We start from the raw sequence: 21,023 nt of genomic DNA, 5'->3' as shown, positions 1-21,023 counted from the left end.
TCTTTTGAAACAGCAGAAGGAAGCAGAAGGAAGGGAGAAGAGGTGTAACACTTTGGTGCAGCCAAGTGGGAAGTGAAGCAAGGACAAACAAGAAAATTCTGAACTTGTTTAAAGCCTTGTTTTCTGCAGTAACATGTCTTGTTTGCCACTGGGGATCACAAAGTCACGTTGCAATTTCTCTCTCATTGATTTGATGGCTGCATCTTCTCACAACAGCTTTGCAGGAATTTGAGTTGTACTGTGGTCTTGTCACCTGTCATGATCACTTTATTCTGTGATCATCCATAGCATTTTGTTTTAGAGGGATAGAGCTGTCAGTTTTTCCTTTTTTTTGTGTCAAAAGGGAATGAACAATATCTGAGCCTGCAAGTGGGTGAATTTGGAAGTGGGTTTGAAGCATAGTTAATTTGATCTTATCTGAAGATGTTTAAACTGCTGATGGCATCTGGATGGAGTCAGCTCCATGTGTCAGCAATGCTGGGAGTCTTAACGAGTGCTTTAACAACCCTGGGAAATTATGCAGAAGTTTTTATAGCATAATGTTGGCTTAGTGTAATGCAGAGCTCTCTAGTCATACAGGTCATATAAAAAGCAAACTGCAGGCAGTGAGAAAGAGAATGTTCCTTTTCTCAGCCTACTATCAAATCATTTTCAAGAGGTTTTGAAAAGAAAGTGACTTTAAAGCCTGTCCTAGGATCAAAGACTTAAATCCTCCAACTGCACAGCTGGTGTTAAATACAGAGTTTCTTCTTACTTACATTTTGCAAATCTTACAGTTTGCTTTGTAACCACAGCAAATGAAGCTGAAAGGAAAATGTGGCACCTGTCAGTCACCAGCTGAGTGCCCTGGGTTCTGAAGGGTTAATCAGAATGGCCACCTCAGTTAACAAAGCAAAGATGAGGGCAGAGATAGGCAGGACACTTGGAGAGGAGCTGCAGGAAGCTCTGGGCAGGGAGGTTCCTGTGAGGGCACAGCAGTGGGTTCAGTGACAGGACACCTTTCTCTGGAAGGGGGCAGGGGAAGCGTTTGCTGTTTATGGAGCACCAGGACTCTGGTCTGGGCTGTCTCAGGTGTTTGTGTTCATAATCAGCTTGTCCTGGGGATATTGCTGAGGCCTCACTTTGCAGCATTGTGATCTCTGGGGGGAAATGGGCCAAGGAAAAGACCGTGCCAAGTGAAGCCAAAGGAATTGCCAAAGTGCCGCTGGAAAGGAGGCTGGGAGCAATGAGAACCTGTGCTGTACCAAGCCGTGCTTCACCCTCTGGCTCTGCAGCATCAGCAGGAATGCCTGGATTTGGTTCTGCAGTGCTGACTGGCTGAGTTTCACCTCCACTGCAGAGCTGATTGGAGACAAGAGTTACCTCAGCTTTGCCTCAGCAGGGAAGCTCTGGGAACATCATGGTCACTTTGCTAATTCTCCGCATGTGATTTTTATTAATTTTTTCTGACATTTTGTAGCAAAGATTCATCTGCCCACAGCACTTCAGCTGCTTTACAAGTGTGTTCTTAGCAGACAGTAGTCCTGCAAAGTAACTTTCTTTGTTTCTCTCTTCTGTGGCACTTCTTTTCATCTTTTTAGTCAGGCGCTTTTTCTCTGGCTAGTGTGGTAGTGAAGCCATAAAACTGCAAGGGAGCTCAAGAATTGTGAAAGATTTTTAGTCCTTAGAAGCAGCTGGCAGAAAACTTCAAGAATTTGGTATTGTCCCTTTGGAAGTATTAGTTCTTTTAATCAAACAGTGCACTTCCATTTTTTCAGTAAAATTCAGAGGGAAAATCAGGTGTGCTGCTGAGCCTTCGGGAAGGGTTCTGTTAAGCTCTTTCAGGCTTTTCTTCTGTTTTACAAACATGGGTGAGGTGTGGTTTTGTGTTTATTTAAGATGAGGCTCTCATTTCCAAGTCACATGTGAGTAACTGAGAATTATTTGAGAACTAAACAGGATTAAGACATTTTGTAAACAAGAAATACAGCAAGGTATCTAAAATCAAAATGTAAAGCTTGCTTTGTGCAATATTTGGCAGAGGCAAAACTCAAGACTTGTTGTCTTTGCAACAATAGTGTCAAAAGCCCAGAAAAAATCCATTACCTTTGAATTCTGAGGGAGTTTCACTAATGGGTTCTCTTGGTTGGTCTTTGAAGGCAGCAGAGTCTGGCGAGGGGCAGGTCTGCCACCACCTCACCTCAGGTACCCAGAAACAGCACAGGTGTTAAACCAGCCAGAAAGTACAGAATGCCATGAATTGTTTATCACTGAAAATAGGATGGTTTAGAGAGAAAAACTTTTCATTCTTGGGATTAAAAAGTACACAGCGGGAGTTTCAAGCAAGTAAACCATGCCTGGTAATCAAGAAATCAATCCTCCTTCACCTCTGGAGGTTGTTTCCTCTTAACCAGAAGTATCTGGTGACTTTGTGACTTCATGAAAGCTTCAACTTGTCTTAAGAGGGACTGTTTCAGGAAGGATTCTGCAACTCCTGTCTTGTTGCTGCACCAAACCCTTCACTGCAGGCAGTGTGAGTAGAGCTCTTGTTGTGAAACGCCGTGCTCTGAGGTCAGTCATCTGTGTGGTAATGGGCTGTGGTCAGTGCTGCTGTCCCCTGTGATCTGTTACCCAGAACTGGAAGCTCCACTTTTTGGTTGTGAAGATGGTTCTGCTTTTCTCATGCCATGTGACCTACTCCTGAGCCCTTGTTTGGCTTTAATCTTGGATTAGTCTGGAAATGCAAGTGTGGATGTGGGTGAGGATCCTGTGACCTGTTGGTCAGTGCTGACGATCGGGTGGCCCGAGGTGGGTTCAGCCTCGGTGTCATGGTCAGCCTGTGACTGGTGAGGATTTCAGATGTGGCTTCCATGAGGCAACTACTTCATGTGACTCCTTCTGTGAAAGCTGCTGGGTTGTCCTGCCTGTAGGAGAAGGCAGAAGAGGCTTCTGAAACAAGTATCACCAGCACCTTTTGTGGGATGGAATCATGTGCCTAGATCAGACTCCTCTGCAATGAAGCAGAGATCTTGAAGGAACCTGAGATTAGCTCAGTTGGTTCAAACTTGGTTGTAATAATGCCAAGATCATGGGTTCAATCCCCTGTATGGGCCATTGACTTAAGAGTTGGACTCAATGATCTTTGTGGGTCCCTTCCAGCTTAGAATAGTCTGTGATTCTGTGACCTTTTCTCACTTGGTCTGCGTGTAACTGCTCTCCTGGCACTGCCTCAGCTTTCTGGGAGACGATCCCTGCCCTGGGCCGCAGTACTCTGGTAGGGCTCAGAAAGATTGGACTCTGAGCTGCAGGAGCAATCAGCTGCTGAATGAAGGTATTGATTCTCTCAGCTGAAGCAATTGTGTCTTAACCACCCAATCTAAAAGAGACTAGAAATTGATTTTGGTACAAAAATGCACTTTTCACTTGTGCAGGATGGGTCAGTGTATAGACAGTATCTTTGTACATCTCTGATGTTTCTGTTTCTTCCATTAAAGGATTCAAATTCTTAATTTTCCGTTTGTTTTCTTTTCCTCCCTACACAGGTGGTTTTTTGGAAAGATTCCCCGAGCGAAGGCTGAAGAGATGTTGGGCAAACAGAGACACGATGGTGCCTTCCTCATCAGGGAGAGCGAGAGTGCTCCTGGGGACTTCTCCCTCTCAGTCAAGTAAGTCATACCCAGAAGCAATTACATGGTAATCAGGGATCTGCTGCTCCTTTGGACTAGTGAGCAAAGGGCAGGTAATTGTCAATGCTGAGGAGCAGGAATAATCTTTCAGGTGCCCCATAACATGCCTGTTCTTGTAGTGATACTTATTCCCTGTCTAACAGAACAAATATCTGTGCTCTGGTTTGCAGTGATCCCACAGGACTGACCTGCTGGCACGTGGCTCATTTAGTCCCAGGCACTTCTCTTGGCTTGTTTGTGGATCCCATTTTTCTTTCTTGCAGCCACAGAGTGCCCAGTTGGACACATTCTCTCCCATCCTCCTCTGCAGTACAAGTTATTACTTTATCTTCCCTCTGTGTAGTACATTTACAAATATGTTTTTCTCTGTGTGGCACGTGCTTGGTGATATTCCTGTTGCCAGGCACCAGGACATGGAGCTTTGAAACCAGAGGCCCCTTCAATCTCACAAGTGCATTTCACATGGATAAACTCAGTGTAATAACAGGGAAGTGAAGAGGACCTGTTCTTATCCTTGGATAACCTCACTAGAAGAGCTGTTAACCAGCAGGACCTCCTGCTGGTTACCAGTGGCCCACATGACACCCTGACTGACCCATCCTCCTATGGAGACAGGCTGAGAATGTTGTGGCTTTTCAGCCTGGAGAAGGGAAGGCTCCTGGGTGACCTTAGAGCCCCTTCCAGTGCCTAAAGGAGCTACAGAAAAGCTGGAGAGGGACTTTGGACAAGTGACGGGAGAAGCAGGAATGGCCTTAAGCTGAAGTAGGACAGGTTTAGATGAGATGTTAGGAAGGAATTCTTCCCTGTGAGGCTGGGCAGGCCCTGGCACAGGTTGCCCAGAGAAGCTGTGGCTGCCCCATCATCCCTGGATGTGTTCAATGCCAGGTCAGATGGGGCTTGGAGCAGCCTGGGATGATAGGGCTGCTGGTAGGGCCTTGGAACCAGGCAATCTCTAAGGTCCCTGCCAGGCCAAACCATTCTGGGATTCTGTGATCTGATGTTACTGTATAATAGAAGTATTAAGAACTTGAAAGGGTGTGTGACGTAATTTAATATGGGATGGGGTGGGAGGGAGTCTGTTGACTCTGGCTTTTATTTTTTTATTTTCTGTAATCTTTCCCTTTCCTGCCATAAATAAAATTTTCTATAGAATCCTAACAACATTTTTATTATTCATACACAATTCCTAGTTGGCTCTATTTTCTCTGGCTCTCAGTGATCTGTCTCAACAAGGTTTGTTTATTTTTTCTGGTCATCTTTGGTCTGGAACCAAAATTTTTTGTGCTCCTGTACAGCAGGAGTAAGTCATGCCAGCAAACTGGATTAAAGCCCCTGATTTTAGAGATGTTTATATTTCTGTCTTGGTTAGAATCATCTGAGCCTGAATATTAGATATGAATGGAAACTTCATTCCAGAAAGTGCATTCCTTTAAGAAACAGAAAGTCACAATGGCACGGCTCTCTCTGCCTGCCTGTTCAGCTTAGTGTTGCCACCTGGTGGTGATGTCTCAGTCGCGTGGGATTTTCTGTTTGTATTATTTAAAAACCTCTTTTCCTAAACGGTGACTTGTAGGATTTGAAATGGTGAGAAGCTTCCAGGCTGAGGAGGGCAGAGCAGAGGCAGCTCTCACAAGTTGTTCCGTGTCACCTCCGTAGCCAGGGCAGTGTCTGCTGTCCCAGCCGATGGATGGAAGCTGTGCATGCCAAGTGGAAACAGTTGTCTTCTGTTTTCAGTGCTTCAGACTGAAGTAAAAATACCAATGTGCCATTCATCTGGAAAATCCCAATGGACCTTTTCGGAGCTCCTCTTTATTCAGATTGAAACTGTTGGAAATGCAGCTTCAGCTGAATGCCATAATTTGTTGGAAAAAGTTGTGAACACAGTATTGGAATTGCTGTGTTACGTGTGCAGCATCATTTTTCAGACATTTTGGGGTTTGAGGGCCTTTTTTTTTTGTCTGTGTAGGTTTTGGAGGGGTTTTTGTCAGGGTTTGTTTTGGGGGTTTTTTCAAGGACCAGAGAGTTGTTTTTGTTTTACAAGACAATGCTTTGCTCAAATCCACACTGGCTGCCAAAAGAGATAATCCCACCCTACCCATGGCAGTGTTTTCCCAGGAATTTGCCTATGATGGGACTGGTGCTTATGCATTGTATTGTTGCACGTACTCAGTGGTGCTGAGGGACTGTGACAAGCAGAAGACCCTGGCAAGAGTGACACAAACTGAAACTGCCTCGAGTCAGTTGTGAAATTGCTGGGTGTGAAGAGCTAAACTGAAGTGCTTGTGCAGTTTGAGTTGGAAATCCTGTATTTGGGGATGTGGAGTGGAAGGTGCCAGGGAGCAGCTGCATTAAAGTGACCCTGCAAAGTCCATGGCATTTGTCCTTGGGATTCTCTGCCCGTCTTCAGGGGCACAGGTGATTTCACACATCCCACACAACAAGTTCGTGTTCTGGATGCCACCTCTGGGGTTGCTTCTATGTCATCAATGTCATTCACAGTTTTCACTGTGCCCTGAAGGACCTTTTTGTTCCAAACTCTGTGCTAATGATCCCAAAAGAGGAGTGCTTGGTGATTAATACTGTGGATTTTTGTGTGTTTCATTCCTTCCACACAGGTTTGGAAATGATGTGCAGCACTTCAAGGTGCTTAGGGATGGGGCTGGCAAGTATTTCCTCTGGGTGGTGAAGTTCAATTCTTTGAACGAGCTGGTAGATTATCACAGATCCACATCTGTCTCCAGGAACCAGCAGATATTCCTCCGGGACATTGAACAGGTGCCACAGGTAAGGGAATGTCCTGGTAGAGTGTGCTGTTTAGGCTGTTACAGGCACAGTCTGAAGTGGGATTGCATTTTAGTGTAAATGGATAGGGGTGGAAGGAAGCTGATGGACAACTTTCCTGTCTGTGGAAGTGTATCTTTAGATCTTGCAGTCAAAGTTATACTGCAATAAGTTGCATTCTTGCACAGAGCCTACCTGCACTCCCTGGTCTCCCTTGAAAAGTGTTATTGCTGCTACTGGAACATTTGGCTTGTAATGTTTATGGATTCTATTGCAGGAACATCACCTGATTCCTCTGAATTAAAAATTATTTACTCCTATTAGAGGACACAGTAAGAAAGGACAGAGAAGTGCTGGGTTAATGGTTGGACTCGCTGATCTTAAAGGTCTTCTCCAACCTTAACAATTCTGTGATTCTGTTCTGATTTATACTGGTTCTGTTCTGATTTATACTGGTTCTGTTCTGTTTTATACTGGTTCACAGCCAGAACTGGACCCCTCAGGCTCCAGTGGGGCTTTGGTACTGGGCTTTCCTGAAGAGGTTGTTACAGCAGATGGAACATCCCTGCTCTCGTTTGGATCTAGCCAGTGTTAAGAAAACCCAAAAACTACTGTGAAGTGCTAGCAGAGCAGCTTGTTTATATCCAGCTCTCTGTTTTGTTCCATTTCCCAGGTCAATCAGAGTGTTCCATTGCATGTAACTGCATGTTTGGTCAATTTTGGATAAGTCCTTTTGCTTTCTGTGTGCAGCATTCTGGTCCTAGCTCGGAGAAAAGGGTGAGGAATTCACACTGCTCACCCTGTGTCACAACCTGTCTGAATTCACATGTGGCTCTGCACTGAAGGGTCAGGGATAAACAGAGGATGGGAAAAATACCTGGCTGAAAAGGACAAGCACAAAGAGACCCTCCTGGCCTCGTGATTTCAAGACTGCAAATGTGTTTAAATGAACTGTTAGCATAAGAATGGCCAGGCAAAATCATCAGTGACAGAAGATAGTTTTAAGGAAAATGTGCAAAATGCCAACATCCAGTTTTTAGGGGGAACTTTGTGTATCACAGGTAGATCAGCAATATTTGTGCTGTCAGGTGAAAACAGGATGAATAAGCAGCAAGAGGATTGTATTGCAATAGAGCAAAGACTTCCAGTGGATCACAAAGACTGGAAGAGAAACATCAGAATTATCTGCTCTCTCTATTTCAGCTCTTTCACAGAAGCCTGACTTTTTTTCCAAGGTCTTCTGTAGCCAGTGCTGTCCTGTTGTAGCACCTTGTTGCAGATGTTGGAAGCTGGGAAAGGAAACACCCGGAATGTTTAATGTTAAATTGGGGTGTGAGCGCAGCTCCTGCCCGGGGGAGCAGCTGCCTCAATTGCTGTGGGTGATCCTCACTCTGTGTATGTTTTTCTTTCCCCTTTCAGCAACCAACATACGTTCAAGCCCTGTTTGATTTTGATCCCCAAGAGGAAGGAGAGCTGGGCTTCCATCGTGGAGACTTTATCCAAGTCCTTGACAATTCTGACCCCAACTGGTGGAAGGGAGCCTGCCGCGGACAGACGGGCATGTTTCCACGCAACTACGTGACCCCGGTGAACCGGAACATCTAGAGATAAATATTAGAGATTATTTAAGGAAACCAGAGAAACAGTAAATACACATACAGAGCCTAACTGCAGCCAGTGACCTAAAATCACACGGCGGTAAAACCAGAGTCACCTTTCACCGTGAGGTGATCCTCCTTCCCTCAGTGCGGAACTTCAGGGGCGGGGGGGAAGAGTTCAACTTACACACCAAAACTTATCTTAAAGGAGAAAAAAAAAAGAAAAAGAAAGAGAGAGAGAGAAATGAAAATAACAAATTTCCTCAGCTGCTCCTGGGTTACCCCCTTTTATTCACTCTTGTCGCAAATGAGTGTTTTAAGGTCACTTAAGGTCGCACCACCGCAACTCTTCTTGTTTCCCCCTCCTCCTCTGTCCATCAGTGCATGAAGTTTTAATGCCATATAAAGTCCTAGCCATGCAGTTAAAGGAAAAGGGAGAAACTCTGCTGGTATTTTCTCTCTCTGCAAACGGTCTTCATTTGACATGAAGGGACATGAGAGAAGAACCAAATCCGCAGTCCTGCCTTTAAAAAAAAACAAAAATCATCAGTCTCTGCTTTTGCCTTCAACATTCAGCTCTTCTTGCCTGGGAAAAATGAGGTGTTAATCTAATTTTTATTGTCTCTTCTCCTTTGGCACTTTCTTCTGAAGCTCAGCAGCTTCCAAGCAGAGGAAGGGAGAAGAGTTGTGTGGCTTTTTGTTCTATTTTTTCCTTTTGAGTCACAGAGCTGCTTTGAGAAACTCCAATGTACAACTGAAGTCTGTTAATGCTGTGCTGACAGCTTTTTTGTTTTTTCTTAAAGGTGTACGGTTGAGCACATTCTGTAATTTTTTCCATAGTGCCTTTCCCTTATTTTCTTTTTTATTATTTTTTAAGTTAAAAGGACAGTCCAGAGCTTTTCAGAGGGTTTTTTTTTCTGCCTATGTGTAAATAAATACTTTGTGGGAAGGGGGTGAAAGAGGGCGATTTTATCAATGGACACTTGAGAAAAATCTACAAACAGAGATGAAGCTTTAATCTTCAGATTGGTCTTACTGTTCAACTTCCCTTATTCCAAGGAAAATAAAATCAAGGCATTCACGTGACAACTTAGGCTGCTCAGTGGTGGAGAGCTGCAACCAGGAGCCTCAAAAGATGTAAAAGAAAGGGGAAAGTTATGACCAGGGAAAATGAGGAAGAATATTTTGGGAAGGGAGGGTTAAGGGGGGAATTTGAGGAATAATAGCCCTGGCATGTCCTATAAAATATACATTCCTTTGATGGAAAACTTCATAATGCAGAGAAACCTCAAGAAATAGTGCTTGAAAAACCTTTATGCTCTTAGTGAATGTTTCTACGTGATGCATGTGGCCAGCCTGTCTCCTCGGCCTGGATAGGGAACATTTGCAGTCGTGTTGCTCTCGACAAGTGGAGTTGGCCATCCCTGTTCTCCAGCCTCTCTCCCTTCTCAGGTCAGTGATTCTGTTGGAGTAGCTCCCGTTCACAGCAGGCTGTGTGTGACTGTTCTCCCCTCCCGCACCCCAGGGGCGTCTCTGGTGGCCCTTTGCCCCTCCCAGGGCAGTTTGACCTGGAATTGGACGGCAGGAACGCAATCAGTCCGCGCCGCGCTCTGTGCCAATCTTCAGTTGCATTCTTTTCCTTTGGTGGCCGTTTGGCTGGATCCCTTCACCCCACCAACGAATCCAACCCTGCAGCGGAGATCTCCACCCGCCCTGCCTGAGCACAGGCAATCTTTTGTTGGAGGGTGCCTTTTTTTGTACTAAGTGTTACAAATGTTTTACTCCTGAGATGGACTCTGCCTTACACTTTAATTTTCCAGCAAATGAAAGAGAGAGCTGTCCTGTAGAGTATTACTTTCTCCCCCTCTCCTTGCTAGCTGTCAACTCACTTTCTTCCCTCTTTGTAAAGTGATTGGAAAAGGAATCTATGGCATTCTACACCTGGACCATTTGATTGTTTCCTTATTTTGGAATTGGTGTATATCATGCAGCCTTGCAGACATATGTCTTGTGTGTGTATATATATTAAAAAAAAAATCAGTGTTTAAATAAAAAAGGCCTATGTACTTAATCCTTTAACTCTGCAGCAGCATTTGGTAGATAGTAATTAACTGTGAATAATAAATATACATTGAATTCTTCACTTGAGCATCTGTCTGTTATTTCAGTTAACTGACCAAAGTATAACTGACTGAGATAATTTGTATGATTTTAAATTGCTGTAGGAGGGAAAAGCTGCAGGATGTGCTTTGGCCTGAAAATGCTCAGAGCTTTGAGCATCGTGGTTCAGACACTTCTGAAGTGTCTTGCTGGAGACAGGAAGGTGGGTTTGTGGCTGGTGTAAGCACAGCTGGAGCTCAGGCTGTTGTGGCTTTGGCTCTGCTCCATCAGTGCCCTGCAGATGTTCACTTCTGGTGCCTAAAGGTCTGCTCTGTTGTGTTCACAAGGTGTGAAGGCCGGTTGGCAGGTTACCTGTGAGGAGCTGCTGCTCTGTGGGCTCTGCAGCTTCTCCCCAACCTTTGCTTTTGGTCAGAAAGTGCCTGTGAATGTGATTGTTGTAGTCAGTTTTAATCTACAACAGGAAAAGGCCCACATGAGAGTCTGGGTGGGTTTTTTTAGTTACTCTTAGTTGTTATGGTCAAATACTGACATAGTGATCACTCAGAACTGCCTGGATATTCATATGATTAGTTCTTTATATGTGCCAGAAGTGTGTATAGAAAATCTGCAGTGCAGTTCAGAGCTCTTGGTGTTTCTGTAGTGCTGTAAGAGAACCTGTTGCTTAAAGTGGTGTGCTGCTGTACCTTGGGTGGCTCAGAAACCCTCGCTTCCCTTGTGCTTTATGGAGGCCAGAAAGTGTTTGTGGTGATGTGGGTTTGCCTGTGGTGGGAGCTGTGCTGTGGGCACTGTGTGCTGACCTTCCCTGCTCACGGGGCTGCATCACCTCTCGTGTCCGGGGAACGGAGCTGGGGAAGGGGCTGGAGCACGAGGAATCCCTGAGATGCTGGGGGGGGTCAGCATGGAGAAAAGGAGTCTCAGGGGGGACCTTCTCGCTCTCTGCAACTCCCTGACAGGAGCGGAGAGCCGGGGAGGGCTCTGCTCCAGGGAAGAGGGAGAGGATGAGGGCATGATCTTCAGCTGAGCCGGGAAGATTCGGGCTGGGCTTGTGGAAGAATTTCTTCCCAGAAAGGATGATTAGACATTGGCAGGCGCTGCCCAGGGAGGTGGTGGAGTCACCGCCCCTGCAGGTGTTCAAGGCAAGCCTTGGCGCGGCACTTTGGTGTGGCTGTGCCCGGTGTGGCTGTGCCGGTGCCGCAGTGTAGCCGTGCCCGGTGTGTTCCACTCGGTGCCCAGTGCCGCGGTGTGGCCGTGCCGGTGCCGTTGTGTTCCGCTCCGTGTGCCCGGTGCCCAGTGTGGCCGTGCCGGTGCCGTTGTGTTCCGCTCCGTGTGCCCGGTGCCCAGTGTGGCCGTGCTGGGGCCGTTGTGTTCCGCTCCGTGTGCCCGGTGTGGCTCTGGCTGTGCCCGGTGTGGCCGTGCCGGTGCCGTTGTGTTCCGCTCGGTGTGGCTGTGCTCGGTGTGGCCGTGCTGGGGCCGTTGTGTTCCGCTCCGTGTGCCCGGTGTGGCTCTGGCTGTGCCCGGTGTGGCCGTGCCGGTGCCGTTGTGTTCCGCTCGGTGCTCCCGCAGGTATTTCCAGCCCCGCTCCCGCCGCGGTCCCGCACGTGCTCCCGGGACTACATCTCCCAGCGGCCCCCGCGCCGCGCAGGCGCAGTGCGGGACCGGCGGCGGCGGGTGAGGCGGTGCGGCGGGAGCGGGGCCAGGGCCGCGACAGCGCCGGGGACATCGGGGCGGGCCCGCACCCACCGGGGCTGCACAGCGCGGCTGTGGGGACGGGGCGGGCACCGGGGGGGCTGGGGAGGGGCGGCTGTGTGTCCCGTGGGGTGAGGAGGGGGCTGTGGGGCGGGCCGGGGCAGTGCGGTCGGTGTGGGCCGGAGCCCCCTGTCCGGGAAGGATTCAGAGCCCCCTGTCCGGGCAGGGCGCACAGGGAGGGCTCACAGCCCCCTGTCCGGGCAGGGCTCGCAGCCCCGTCCCCCTGCCCAGGACACCCGGCAGGCATGGTGGGCTACGACCCCGAGGCCAAGTGCGTGTCCACGGTGGAAGCGGCCGCAGCAGGGTCAGCGTCTGGCTTGGTCACTCGGGTGCTGATCAGCCCTTTGGATGTGCTCAAGATCCGCTTTCAGGTACCTCGCTCACGGCGTGCACGGGGCAGGGCGCGGGAGAGGCTGTCACGGAGCAGGGCTGAGCCTGTCCTGGGCGAACAGGTCACTTGAGCAGCCACAGAGCACTAAATCTGCTCGTCAACGTTGTGTGCAGGTTGTGCGAGGTAGCAGGACTGTCTTGTGACTAACAGTTCTACTTACATAACTTAACTTGTGTGGGAATGGGATCCGTTTGGATGGGATAACTTGTTTTTCATAGTTTGTTCTTTTTCTCTGTGCTTGTGAACGTTGCCACTATCTGACTGAATTTCACCCCATGCCCACTGCTTACCTTTGCATTCATGCATGGTTTTATTCTTGTAGAGCCCTCTGTAAATAACAGCACGGTCAGATCTGGGTGTGGCTCTGTGGGATGGCAAACTCATCCCTCAGCATTGGCTGACTGACAGGGATGTGAATTCCTGAACTGAACGCTTGAACCTTGTTGAAACATGGAATTGAAAATATTTTCTCCCTTTTCCTCCAGCTCCAGATTGAGCAGCTCTCCTCCAGAAACCCCACAGCCAAGTATCACGGCATCCTGCAAGCTGCACAACGCATCTTCCAGGAGGAGGGTTTGGGAGCCTTCTGGAAGGGCCATGTTCCCGCTCAGTTCCTCTCCATTGGCTATGGAGCTGTCCAGGTGAGGTGACCTGACATCCTCTGGGCCTGGTGTACGAGCACAGGATGCTGCTCTGCTCCCTTCCCTGCCTGGGCAGGTGTGGGAAGGCCCAGGTTTGCACTGCACTGACACAGACCAGTGCCAGCCTTGAGGGTGTAGCTGTATAAAGCTGATGTAAAATTCCTAAGTTAATATTCCCGAGCTTCCTAAGCAGTCTGGAGCACAGCAAGAGCATACTGAGCTCTGGCTGGATCTGGTGTCACAGACAAGCCCTGTTTACTCCTGGCACTGTTCATGCTCCAAGTCTGGGCAGTTTTGTTGTTCATGCTGTCACCCTAAAGGCTTGTTAGGGAAAAATCAGTGGAGCTGATGATGGTGTTTTACACAGCATTGTTGTGCTTAATTTGTAAATACTAACAACAGTTTTATGTGCAGTGGTTGAAAGGGTAATACAGCATATCTGTAACATAGCAAGTGCTCTTCAGGACACATAGACCATTAAAATGAGTTTTTCATAGTTCTAAATGAAGGAACTAAAAGAAATGTCAGAGACCAGAATATCCCAAGCATTCCCTGGGCTGCTTAGTGATCTTTACACGTTGCAAGCTGGGTAGGACATTTGAAGGACAGAGAGAGAAGGTGGTTACAAGCAGGGGGGGTGGAGCTCTTGGTGAAAGCAGAGAGGAGTGGGAGATCTGTGCGAGTCACAGGAACCGACTTGCTGACCTGTGTGTGTTTGTTTCTGTCAGTTCATGGCGTTCGAGGGCCTGACGGAGCTGGTGCACCACGTCACGCCGTACAGCGCCCGCGGGCCCCTGGTGCACCTGGTGTGTGGGGGCCTGGCTGCCTGCACTGCCACGGTGGCCGTGCAGCCCGTGGACACCCTGCGCACTCGCTTTGCTGCTCAGGGAGAGCCCAAGGTACGGCTCAGGGTGCAGCATCTGGAGGGATCAGCTGCAGCCCCAGCAGCGTTTCATGTGTCTGAACACGGGGTTAGAATGGAGGAGCAGGTGCTGTGATGGGCAGTGTTTGCACTGTTGCCAAGTTATCCTCTGTGCTGTTGACAGAGCTTTGTTAATTATGTCTTGTTTGACTCCTGACAGATGATCCACGAAGGAGAAACTGTCCTTAACAGGATAACTCAAAGTTCACTTCGGCTATTGGCCATTTATAGAACTCACTCTGTTGAACACTGTGCTATTGAAACTTTGCACTTGCAGAGTCCTGTTTAGATAATGATGAGGATGATACCTGAAACCAGTCATCTTTCACCTGTGTTTCATGTTCTTAGTTATACAAGAATGGGTCTCTGTGCTAATTAGGTCTGTAATAAAAAGACTTAGATTTGTATCAGAGCCATTTCTGGGTTTTTACTTAGCCTGCAGTAGAATCTGGGATTTTTAGAGCCATTTCTGGGTTTTTACTTAACCTGCAGTAGAATCACAGTGTGTATGATATGAATTCTGTTGCAGGAGTTAAGAGCTGTTAAGACAAAATAAATAATCACATATGTGATGGAAGTGGTCTGAGTACTCAGCTCTGTGCCTTATTTCTTCTAAGTCACAAGGGCTTAACTGAGAATACTATTTGAGGGTGTGCAAAATCATCTTGCTCACCACTTTGTGTGTCAGTTGTACTTTGGGCAGTGGGAAATTGCTGTCCCCATTACTGGGAAATGACCTGACCTTTGTTTTGCTCATCCTTGTCTAGATCTATCCCAACCTTCGCCGTGCAGTGGTGACCATGTACCAGGTGGAAGGGCCTCGGACTTTCTACAGAGGTTTGACCCCCACACTCATTGCTATTTTTCCTTATGCTGGTCTCCAATTCTTCTTCTACAACATCCTGCAGCAGTTTTCAGAATGGGTGATTCCAGCTGAAGGAAAGAATGGAGGTAGGCACTTTGGGACAGCGATGTCTGCAGGAGAGAAAGGAGGAATATTAGTTTGGGCAACTGATGTAAGCTCAGTTCTCAGTCATTTCACCTTTTTGATGCAACATCTGAAAATTACCTCAATTTCCCACCTCTCATTCTTACCCCTGTGAAGATATTGACAAGATATTGGAGTTTACAAACAGCTCCTGTTATGGAATAATCATGATGGAAATGAGTGGGTGGGAAAGTGAAGTGTCACAGGCCAGGGGTCTTTTTCTTGAACTGTGTCATGTTGCTGTGGGAAGACACAGAACTGATTTCCCACAAGTCTGTAAAAGCAGGCAGTGCCAACTTGTGACATTGCAACCCACAATAAGTCTGAGCAATCAGAGGTGCAAGATTCCAGTGACCAGGCTTTTGCTGTGGGCATGCAAACTTTTCCATCCACTGGCAGCAAGTTTGCTGGTGACTGGGGGTCGGGTTCTTCTGGGCAGAGCAAACCTTGAATCTGTGTAATGGACCACGAGGAGCTGTTGGGCTCTGGCTCAGATGGATATTTTGAGCCTGAAGTAGAAAATACAGATGGAGGTGCTGTGGCCCCAGCTATGTCATGTAACTTTAAAGGGCCTTTTTGACCTTACTTGTGAAAAGTGATTTTTAACTTACCTCTTAAGATCTTTAATCACAATTCCCTGCTAATCCTCTTTCTTCCCCTCCCTGCTGTCCTCTTCCCTTTGTGCTTCTCAGGCAACATTAAAAACCTTGTTTGTGGCAGCTGTGCTGGGATCATCAGTAAAACCCTCACGTACCCTTTGGACGTAGTCAAAAAGAGGCTGCAAGTGGGTGGCTTTGAGCAGGCTCGGGCAGCCTTTGGGCAGGTGAGAAATGTTGGAAGGGATGGATTTTCATGAGTTTGGAACCAGTCCAGTGCAGTGGAATGCGATGGTGATTCACTACTGGTGCCTGTTGTGTTCCTGCTTGGGTTGGGATCTCCCACTGAGCATTTATCTTGTTTAGTAACGGGAGTATCTGCAGAGACATACTGGGTTCATTTTATGACACTGAGCTCTGGCTTCTCATCCCTCTCCATCAGGTGGCTGTCTTGGAGCTGTGGGTGATGAGTCAGGCAGGCAGAGGGGTTTTGATTTAGTTTTCTGGTTGGGTGTTTCTGACTCAGGACCACATTACTGGCAGAGGATGACACTGGCTCTATGATCATCTCCTTTTTTTTGCAATTCATATTTTGACACAAGGAAGGGACACAAAGTGTCTCAGCATGTGTCTTATGTACCAGAACATCCTGAAATTCAAAGCAAATTAAATACTCTGGTGTTCTTTAGTCCCATCCTTACCACCTTGGAATACGCTGGAAGACAAATACAGATCTTTCTAGGAACTCTCTCATTTTTTCCTGTGATATGTGAAAGTTTTCTTTTTTTCTTCAAATTCCTTGGGTCTCAGGAGGAAATCAGTCTGTACCCTAAGAAACTCTAGGAATTTGAAGTCTTAACTGATTGCATTGGATGCTTTTCCTCTTCCAGCAAGGTGCAGTTCTTAGCACTGATTGTTACAGGAAGTTAAAACTGCAGTGTGACGCAATGACATGCAGACAGCTAATTTGGAAACTTCTAAGTGCTGTAGATGTGTTTTCTTTCTGTCAGAAAACTCAGAATTTGTCCCTTCTTTGAGACTGAAGGGGATGGCCAACAGCAGCAGCACAATCTGAAATGATGACTTCACATTTTTGCCATAAATTTAAAGTCATGGTGTTGTTGCACAGAGATTTTAAAGCCATTCAGTTAGAATGATCTGCGTAAACCACTGCTGATGCTAAATATGTACTTTACCTCTATCCTACTCTCTCTAAACTGGCTCTCTAAAACTTTCACTTATTTATAATAGTAGCCAGAAAGGCATCTCCAGGCTGCACATTGAGATTATCCCTCTGTGCTATAGTTTGGGGACCCTTGTGTTGTTTTCCAGTTGTCCTGGAGTTCTCTCGTTTAACCTTGTTGCCGTTTCTCTCCCAGGTACGGACATACAGGGGTTTCCTGGACTGCCTGAGGCAGATCAGGCGAGAGGAGGGCCCAGGTGGGTTCTTCAAGGGCCTCTCCCCCAGCGTGCTGAAGGCTGCCTTCTCCACGGGCCTCGTCTTCTTCTGGTACGAGCTGTTCTGCAGCCTCCTGTGCGCCCTGAAGAGCCCCGACAGCACCGGCAGGAAGGGAGGCTGAGGGGGATGTCTGTGGCTGCCTGCTGTTCCCCTCTGGAGGGGAGACTGATGGCTCTGCTCTGTCACCAGCCTGCTGGAAATGCCAGAGCTCCCGGAGTTCCGCCAGCCTGTGGGAAATCACCTCCTGGCACCAAGCGGAAGGAGAAGGCGACTGCAGTTCTGCTGGAGACACTGAACTGCTTTGCTGGAGGCTGTTCAACTGAGCACTTTTTCTCTCTGTCTCCTCTCATATCAGCATTTAGTGGGGAGAGAGGGAACCAATAGGCCACTCCATAGCAGCAGCTGTGCTCTGGAAAGGCACCTGATAAAGTGGGTGAATTTCTGAGCTCACCCTGGATCCCAGAGAGGGATCCTCACCCCGCCTAGTGCTACTTAACCAACCAAACACCTCTTCCCTAGCACTGCATCAGCACAGCTTTGTTCCCTTGCTCCATGCCTGCTGTTTGCACCAAATCTTTGTCTGGGTCTTGCACAGGTCACTCTGTCCTGCTGGAGTGAAGTCAGGTAAAGCCACTTGAGTGCACAGACCCTCAGTTTTCCTTCCCTTTGCTGCCAGCTGCTGCTTCTTGGTCACCACTTGCTGACTGTGCATTCTCAGCCACCTTAACAGAGTCTTCTCTGATCCTGCTAACCCAAACTTGCTCTTCCTTTAACTCCAGTGAGCTTGATTGTATCCTGCGTTCCCATTTCTCTTCCTGGGTGTCTGGCCATGCATCTCTTAGGGGTTTGAATTACCTCACTTGCACTTTTTGCAAGCAAACCTGCAGATTTAGAGCCCTGCTCTGAGGCATTCAACGCACAAGCCCAATCCTTACTTCAGGACTCTTTGCTTCAATGCAGCAAGTAAACAAATGCTGTATGGAGTTAAGAAATACTTAGTCTTAAGTTGGAATAATGAAGGGAAAGTCCTGTGGAAACTAGTAAATTTTTTTATTATTATTATTTTTTAATTTATTTATTAACACCTTTGAATGCTTCTAGCAAGTATTTCTATAGTGGCCTCAAAACATTTCTGAACACACTGGTGCTAACAAATTAAAATGTTTTGACAAGATTAGCTGAAGCGAAAGGAATGAACATCAAATAGGAATTGTTTGGCTGACTGTGGTGTTTCACAAGAGAAGGTTCATTGAATGAGAGCTGAAGTGTTTTCTGGAGTTTCCAAGGTTTTATGAGTGGTTAAAAAAACAAACAAAACAACAATTCTGATTTATGTAACCATGGAAATGAGGACAATTACTTTCTTCCTCCTCTTTTATTCTGTGTTTTTTCAAGCTGGGCAGGGTGTGGTTGGGCTGTGTGGAAGGCAGAGTTCCAAGGAAGAGCCCTGCCATGAAAACACATCTGTGAGGGGTGGATAGAGCAGAGTGCTGGGTTATTTGGAGGATAGTTTCATGGTTCTTCTCTTAACACAGGGCTTTTCCCAGCTCTTTTGCAGTATTCAGGGTGTTAATCCCAAATGGTCTGGCCAAATTCCAGTGTGACCAATTCCATTCCGTTGACGCAACTTCTCCTGGTGATTTTGAGCATATCAGCATTGCTCACTTATCCTGAGCTATTGTGAGAGGCTGTTTTTAAAAAGCAGCTGTTTCACTGGGGGCTGAGGTATCTGGAGAGATTCCTTGCAAGCCCAGGCCAAATAACTTTGTGTCTGCTGTGGTTTGAGATCTTGGATTGCAAAGTGGCTGTCTCACTGCAGGTGACAGAGCTGCATAAAATGAAATTCCCTGAGCAGTGTCAGTGTCAGGCAGGAGGCCGATATGTGACCCTCAAAGAGGGGGTGTGGGCTGCATGTACTTCAAAAATTGCAGTTTTGTTTAGAGGAGAATATTCAAAGAATGTGGAATGAAGTGTTTCTTAAAGCGCCTCAATCCTATTGGCATCTTCCTATGTTATTTAGGCTCTTCTGAGATTGCTCAAAATCTTAGCAATGTTTTCCCTTTGCTTATTGTTCACCTGTTTTTCTTGGAAAGGCATCATAGGCAGTAATGAACTCAGCCTCATGACATCCTTCTGAGGGAGAGAAATGTCTCATTTCAAAACAGACATGAACAGGTTGGGTTTGTTACTGTCTTTTGGCTGGTGGTGAGAGGAATGCTCTTATGGTTAGCAGGGACAGGCCACAGCAGGGTATGTTCAGTGCTGACCTAGGCTTCCTTAGGAAATGGGACTCATCTGTCCTGCCTAAACATTGCAAGACTTGTTTTCCACTTTATGTCAAAGAGCTGCTGTTAAACTGCACAAAATGAGGAGACTGTTTGGGAACTCAGCAATGGGAAAGGACAGGAGAGTGGATGCTCTGCTAAGATGACGTTCCTCTGGGGTGCTGTGGATGATGCAGATGTGCAGAGAGGGCAGCACTGCACAGCATGGAGCAGCTTTTCCTCTCTGAGATAGTTTTTCCTTCACTCTGCATTAACTGAGCTTGCCTCCACCCAGCAGATGGCAAAGTTGGAGTTTAAGTTGTGCCAGTCTGGCCCAGACTTGCAAGAGACGCTCCCTAGTTGGAGGGCTTTGGCTTGGGGCCTTTTGGACTGAGTCTCAAATGTTACAGGCCCATAAAGGCACCTGGGCTTCCAGAGGGAGAAAGACATGACAACCTCAACTAGACAATGTTAGGAGTTGAATCCAACAGTCACTTCATCACACATCTCTGGTCAGCAGCATCTGTCCCTCATAGATTTCTCACATGCACTTTGCTGGGGGAATCAACTGTCACAGGAATGTTGTTTTCTCTTTGGGAATGAGGCTGAACGAAGCATTAGGAGAACAAGGTCTTCTTCCTCTGCTGCTCCGGCAAAACACACACTTAGGAGCTAAAATTCCTAGAATTAGAGGAGCAGGAGATGGGAGAGATCTGTAGTTACCTTGTTCTCCCATATGCTGGGAAAGATTTGCTCTTGGAAGCTGCTGCTCACATTCAGTGTGAAGTGACTCAGTGTGGCCCCATATCGGCCTTTGGGATTTCTCTCCAAGGTAATCCCATCACCAGGGATTTGCCTACAGTTCACCTCACAAGCTGCTCAGCAGTTGCATTTGTTTTCTTCTAGTGCCTTTTACCATCAGAACATCCAAAAGCTCCTTAGCAGGCAGAGCATTGGAGAGGAGTCGTGCTGTGGTTGTTCCCAGCCCCACCATGACGCCGAGCCGGCCTCAGACGGGCAAGCACTGACACACAAGGTCTGTGATGAACACGCTGCTTCCTGCAGCTCCCTGAGTTCCTGAGACAGTCCTGTTCTCAGGATGCTCACCCAGAGCTGCACAGCATTGTTTTTGACAAGAAATGAATGTTTTACAGTTGGGATTGGAATGGATCATATTTGATTCGGGTTTAAGTTTCTCTTGTGGTGTAGAACTGTAACTCTGCAATGTGTTGCTGTGTTGCACCTGCTGTTTTTGGAAAGCATCTGAGCACAACATGTGCCTACCTTTGAGACAAGGTACATTAAAAATTTTGTTATGCACGTGTCTGTCTACAGTTGGTTTATTCCTTTCTTCTTGGTGCATCTTCTGGAGCCACAGGTACACCATGGGAGGATAATCAAGGCCCAGAGTGTGGGGCCATGTGGTTTTCCATTCTCATCACTGGCTCCTGGGTGCTCCTCAGCAGCAGGCAGAACTGTACCCTCTGCATTGGGTATCACAGTTGAGAACCTCAACAAAAAGGATCAGGCAAGGGGGATTTGTACAGCCTGATTCCACTGCTGTGTCCAAGAGAGGCTGTCAGAGCCACAGCAGATGGTCCTGAGCCATCCACCCTCGGTGGGTGAGTTCAGGCTTTGTATCCAGCCAGGCCACGCAGCGCTGCAGAAAATGTTCCCGAACTGCTTGTTCTGTTTCCTGAGCCGTTCCCGGTTTCAGCAGCCAGGCTGCTCTGCTGCGAAGGCTTCACCCCCTGGGGGCTCTTCCCCTGTGAAATGGCTGGGAGTTTAGAGCAAAACCGTGAAGTGTGTTATACCACACTCAGCCCTTGTTGCAGTGAGTTGATTTAGCAG

General features: G+C 47.4%; 2 protein-coding genes across 3 annotated transcripts in view; both read left to right on the top strand.

Moving 5' to 3' along the window:
• Window positions 1-10,187, top strand: part of GRB2 (growth factor receptor bound protein 2) — a 52,962-nt gene extending 42,775 nt beyond the window's left edge. The window contains exons 4-6 of the mRNA XM_071573463.1: window positions 3,522-3,644; window positions 6,281-6,449; window positions 7,866-10,187. Of these exons, the coding sequence (XP_071429564.1) occupies window positions 3,522-3,644; window positions 6,281-6,449; window positions 7,866-8,051 (478 nt within the window). The 3' untranslated portion in view covers window positions 8,052-10,187. The remainder of the gene's footprint in view (window positions 1-3,521; window positions 3,645-6,280; window positions 6,450-7,865) is intronic.
• A 1,642-nt stretch (window positions 10,188-11,829) lies between these two features.
• SLC25A19 (solute carrier family 25 member 19) lies at window positions 11,830-20,492 on the top strand. 2 transcript variants are annotated; one of them, XM_071573527.1, is made up of 7 exons: window positions 11,830-12,282; window positions 12,788-12,943; window positions 13,672-13,842; window positions 14,633-14,816; window positions 15,546-15,676; window positions 16,829-16,959; window positions 17,098-20,492. In XM_071573527.1, exons 1-7 carry the CDS (start codon window positions 12,157-12,159, stop codon window positions 17,201-17,203), a joined length of 1,005 nt encoding a protein of 334 aa, XP_071429628.1. In that variant the 5' UTR covers window positions 11,830-12,156; the 3' UTR covers window positions 17,204-20,492. The 2 variants fall into 2 exon arrangements, with proteins under 2 accessions (XP_071429628.1, XP_071429629.1); XM_071573528.1 differs by having other exon boundaries at window positions 16,829-17,179.
• Window positions 20,493-21,023: the final 531 nt, after the last annotated feature.

This window comes from Pithys albifrons, chromosome 19 (genome assembly GCF_047495875.1).
Source record: "Pithys albifrons albifrons isolate INPA30051 chromosome 19, PitAlb_v1, whole genome shotgun sequence".
Classification (NCBI taxonomy): Eukaryota; Metazoa; Chordata; class Aves; order Passeriformes; family Thamnophilidae; genus Pithys; species Pithys albifrons.
Note: the sequence above shows the minus strand (reverse complement) of the source record. Positions and strands in the feature narration are given on the sequence as shown.

Excerpts from the sequence above, each read along its gene's own strand:
- SLC25A19 (XM_071573527.1), top strand. The coding sequence starts at position 12,157 with ATGGTGGGCTACGACCCCGAGGCCAAGTGCGTGTCCACGGTGGAAGCG. Across the intron at positions 13,843-14,632 it reads CTGCTCAGGGAGAGCCCAAG|ATCTATCCCAACCTTCGCCG; the intron begins GTACGGCTCAGG and ends ATCCTTGTCTAG. Across the intron at positions 16,960-17,097 it reads ACGGGCCTCGTCTTCTTCTG|CCTGCTGGAAATGCCAGAGC; the intron begins GTACGAGCTGTT and ends CTCTGTCACCAG.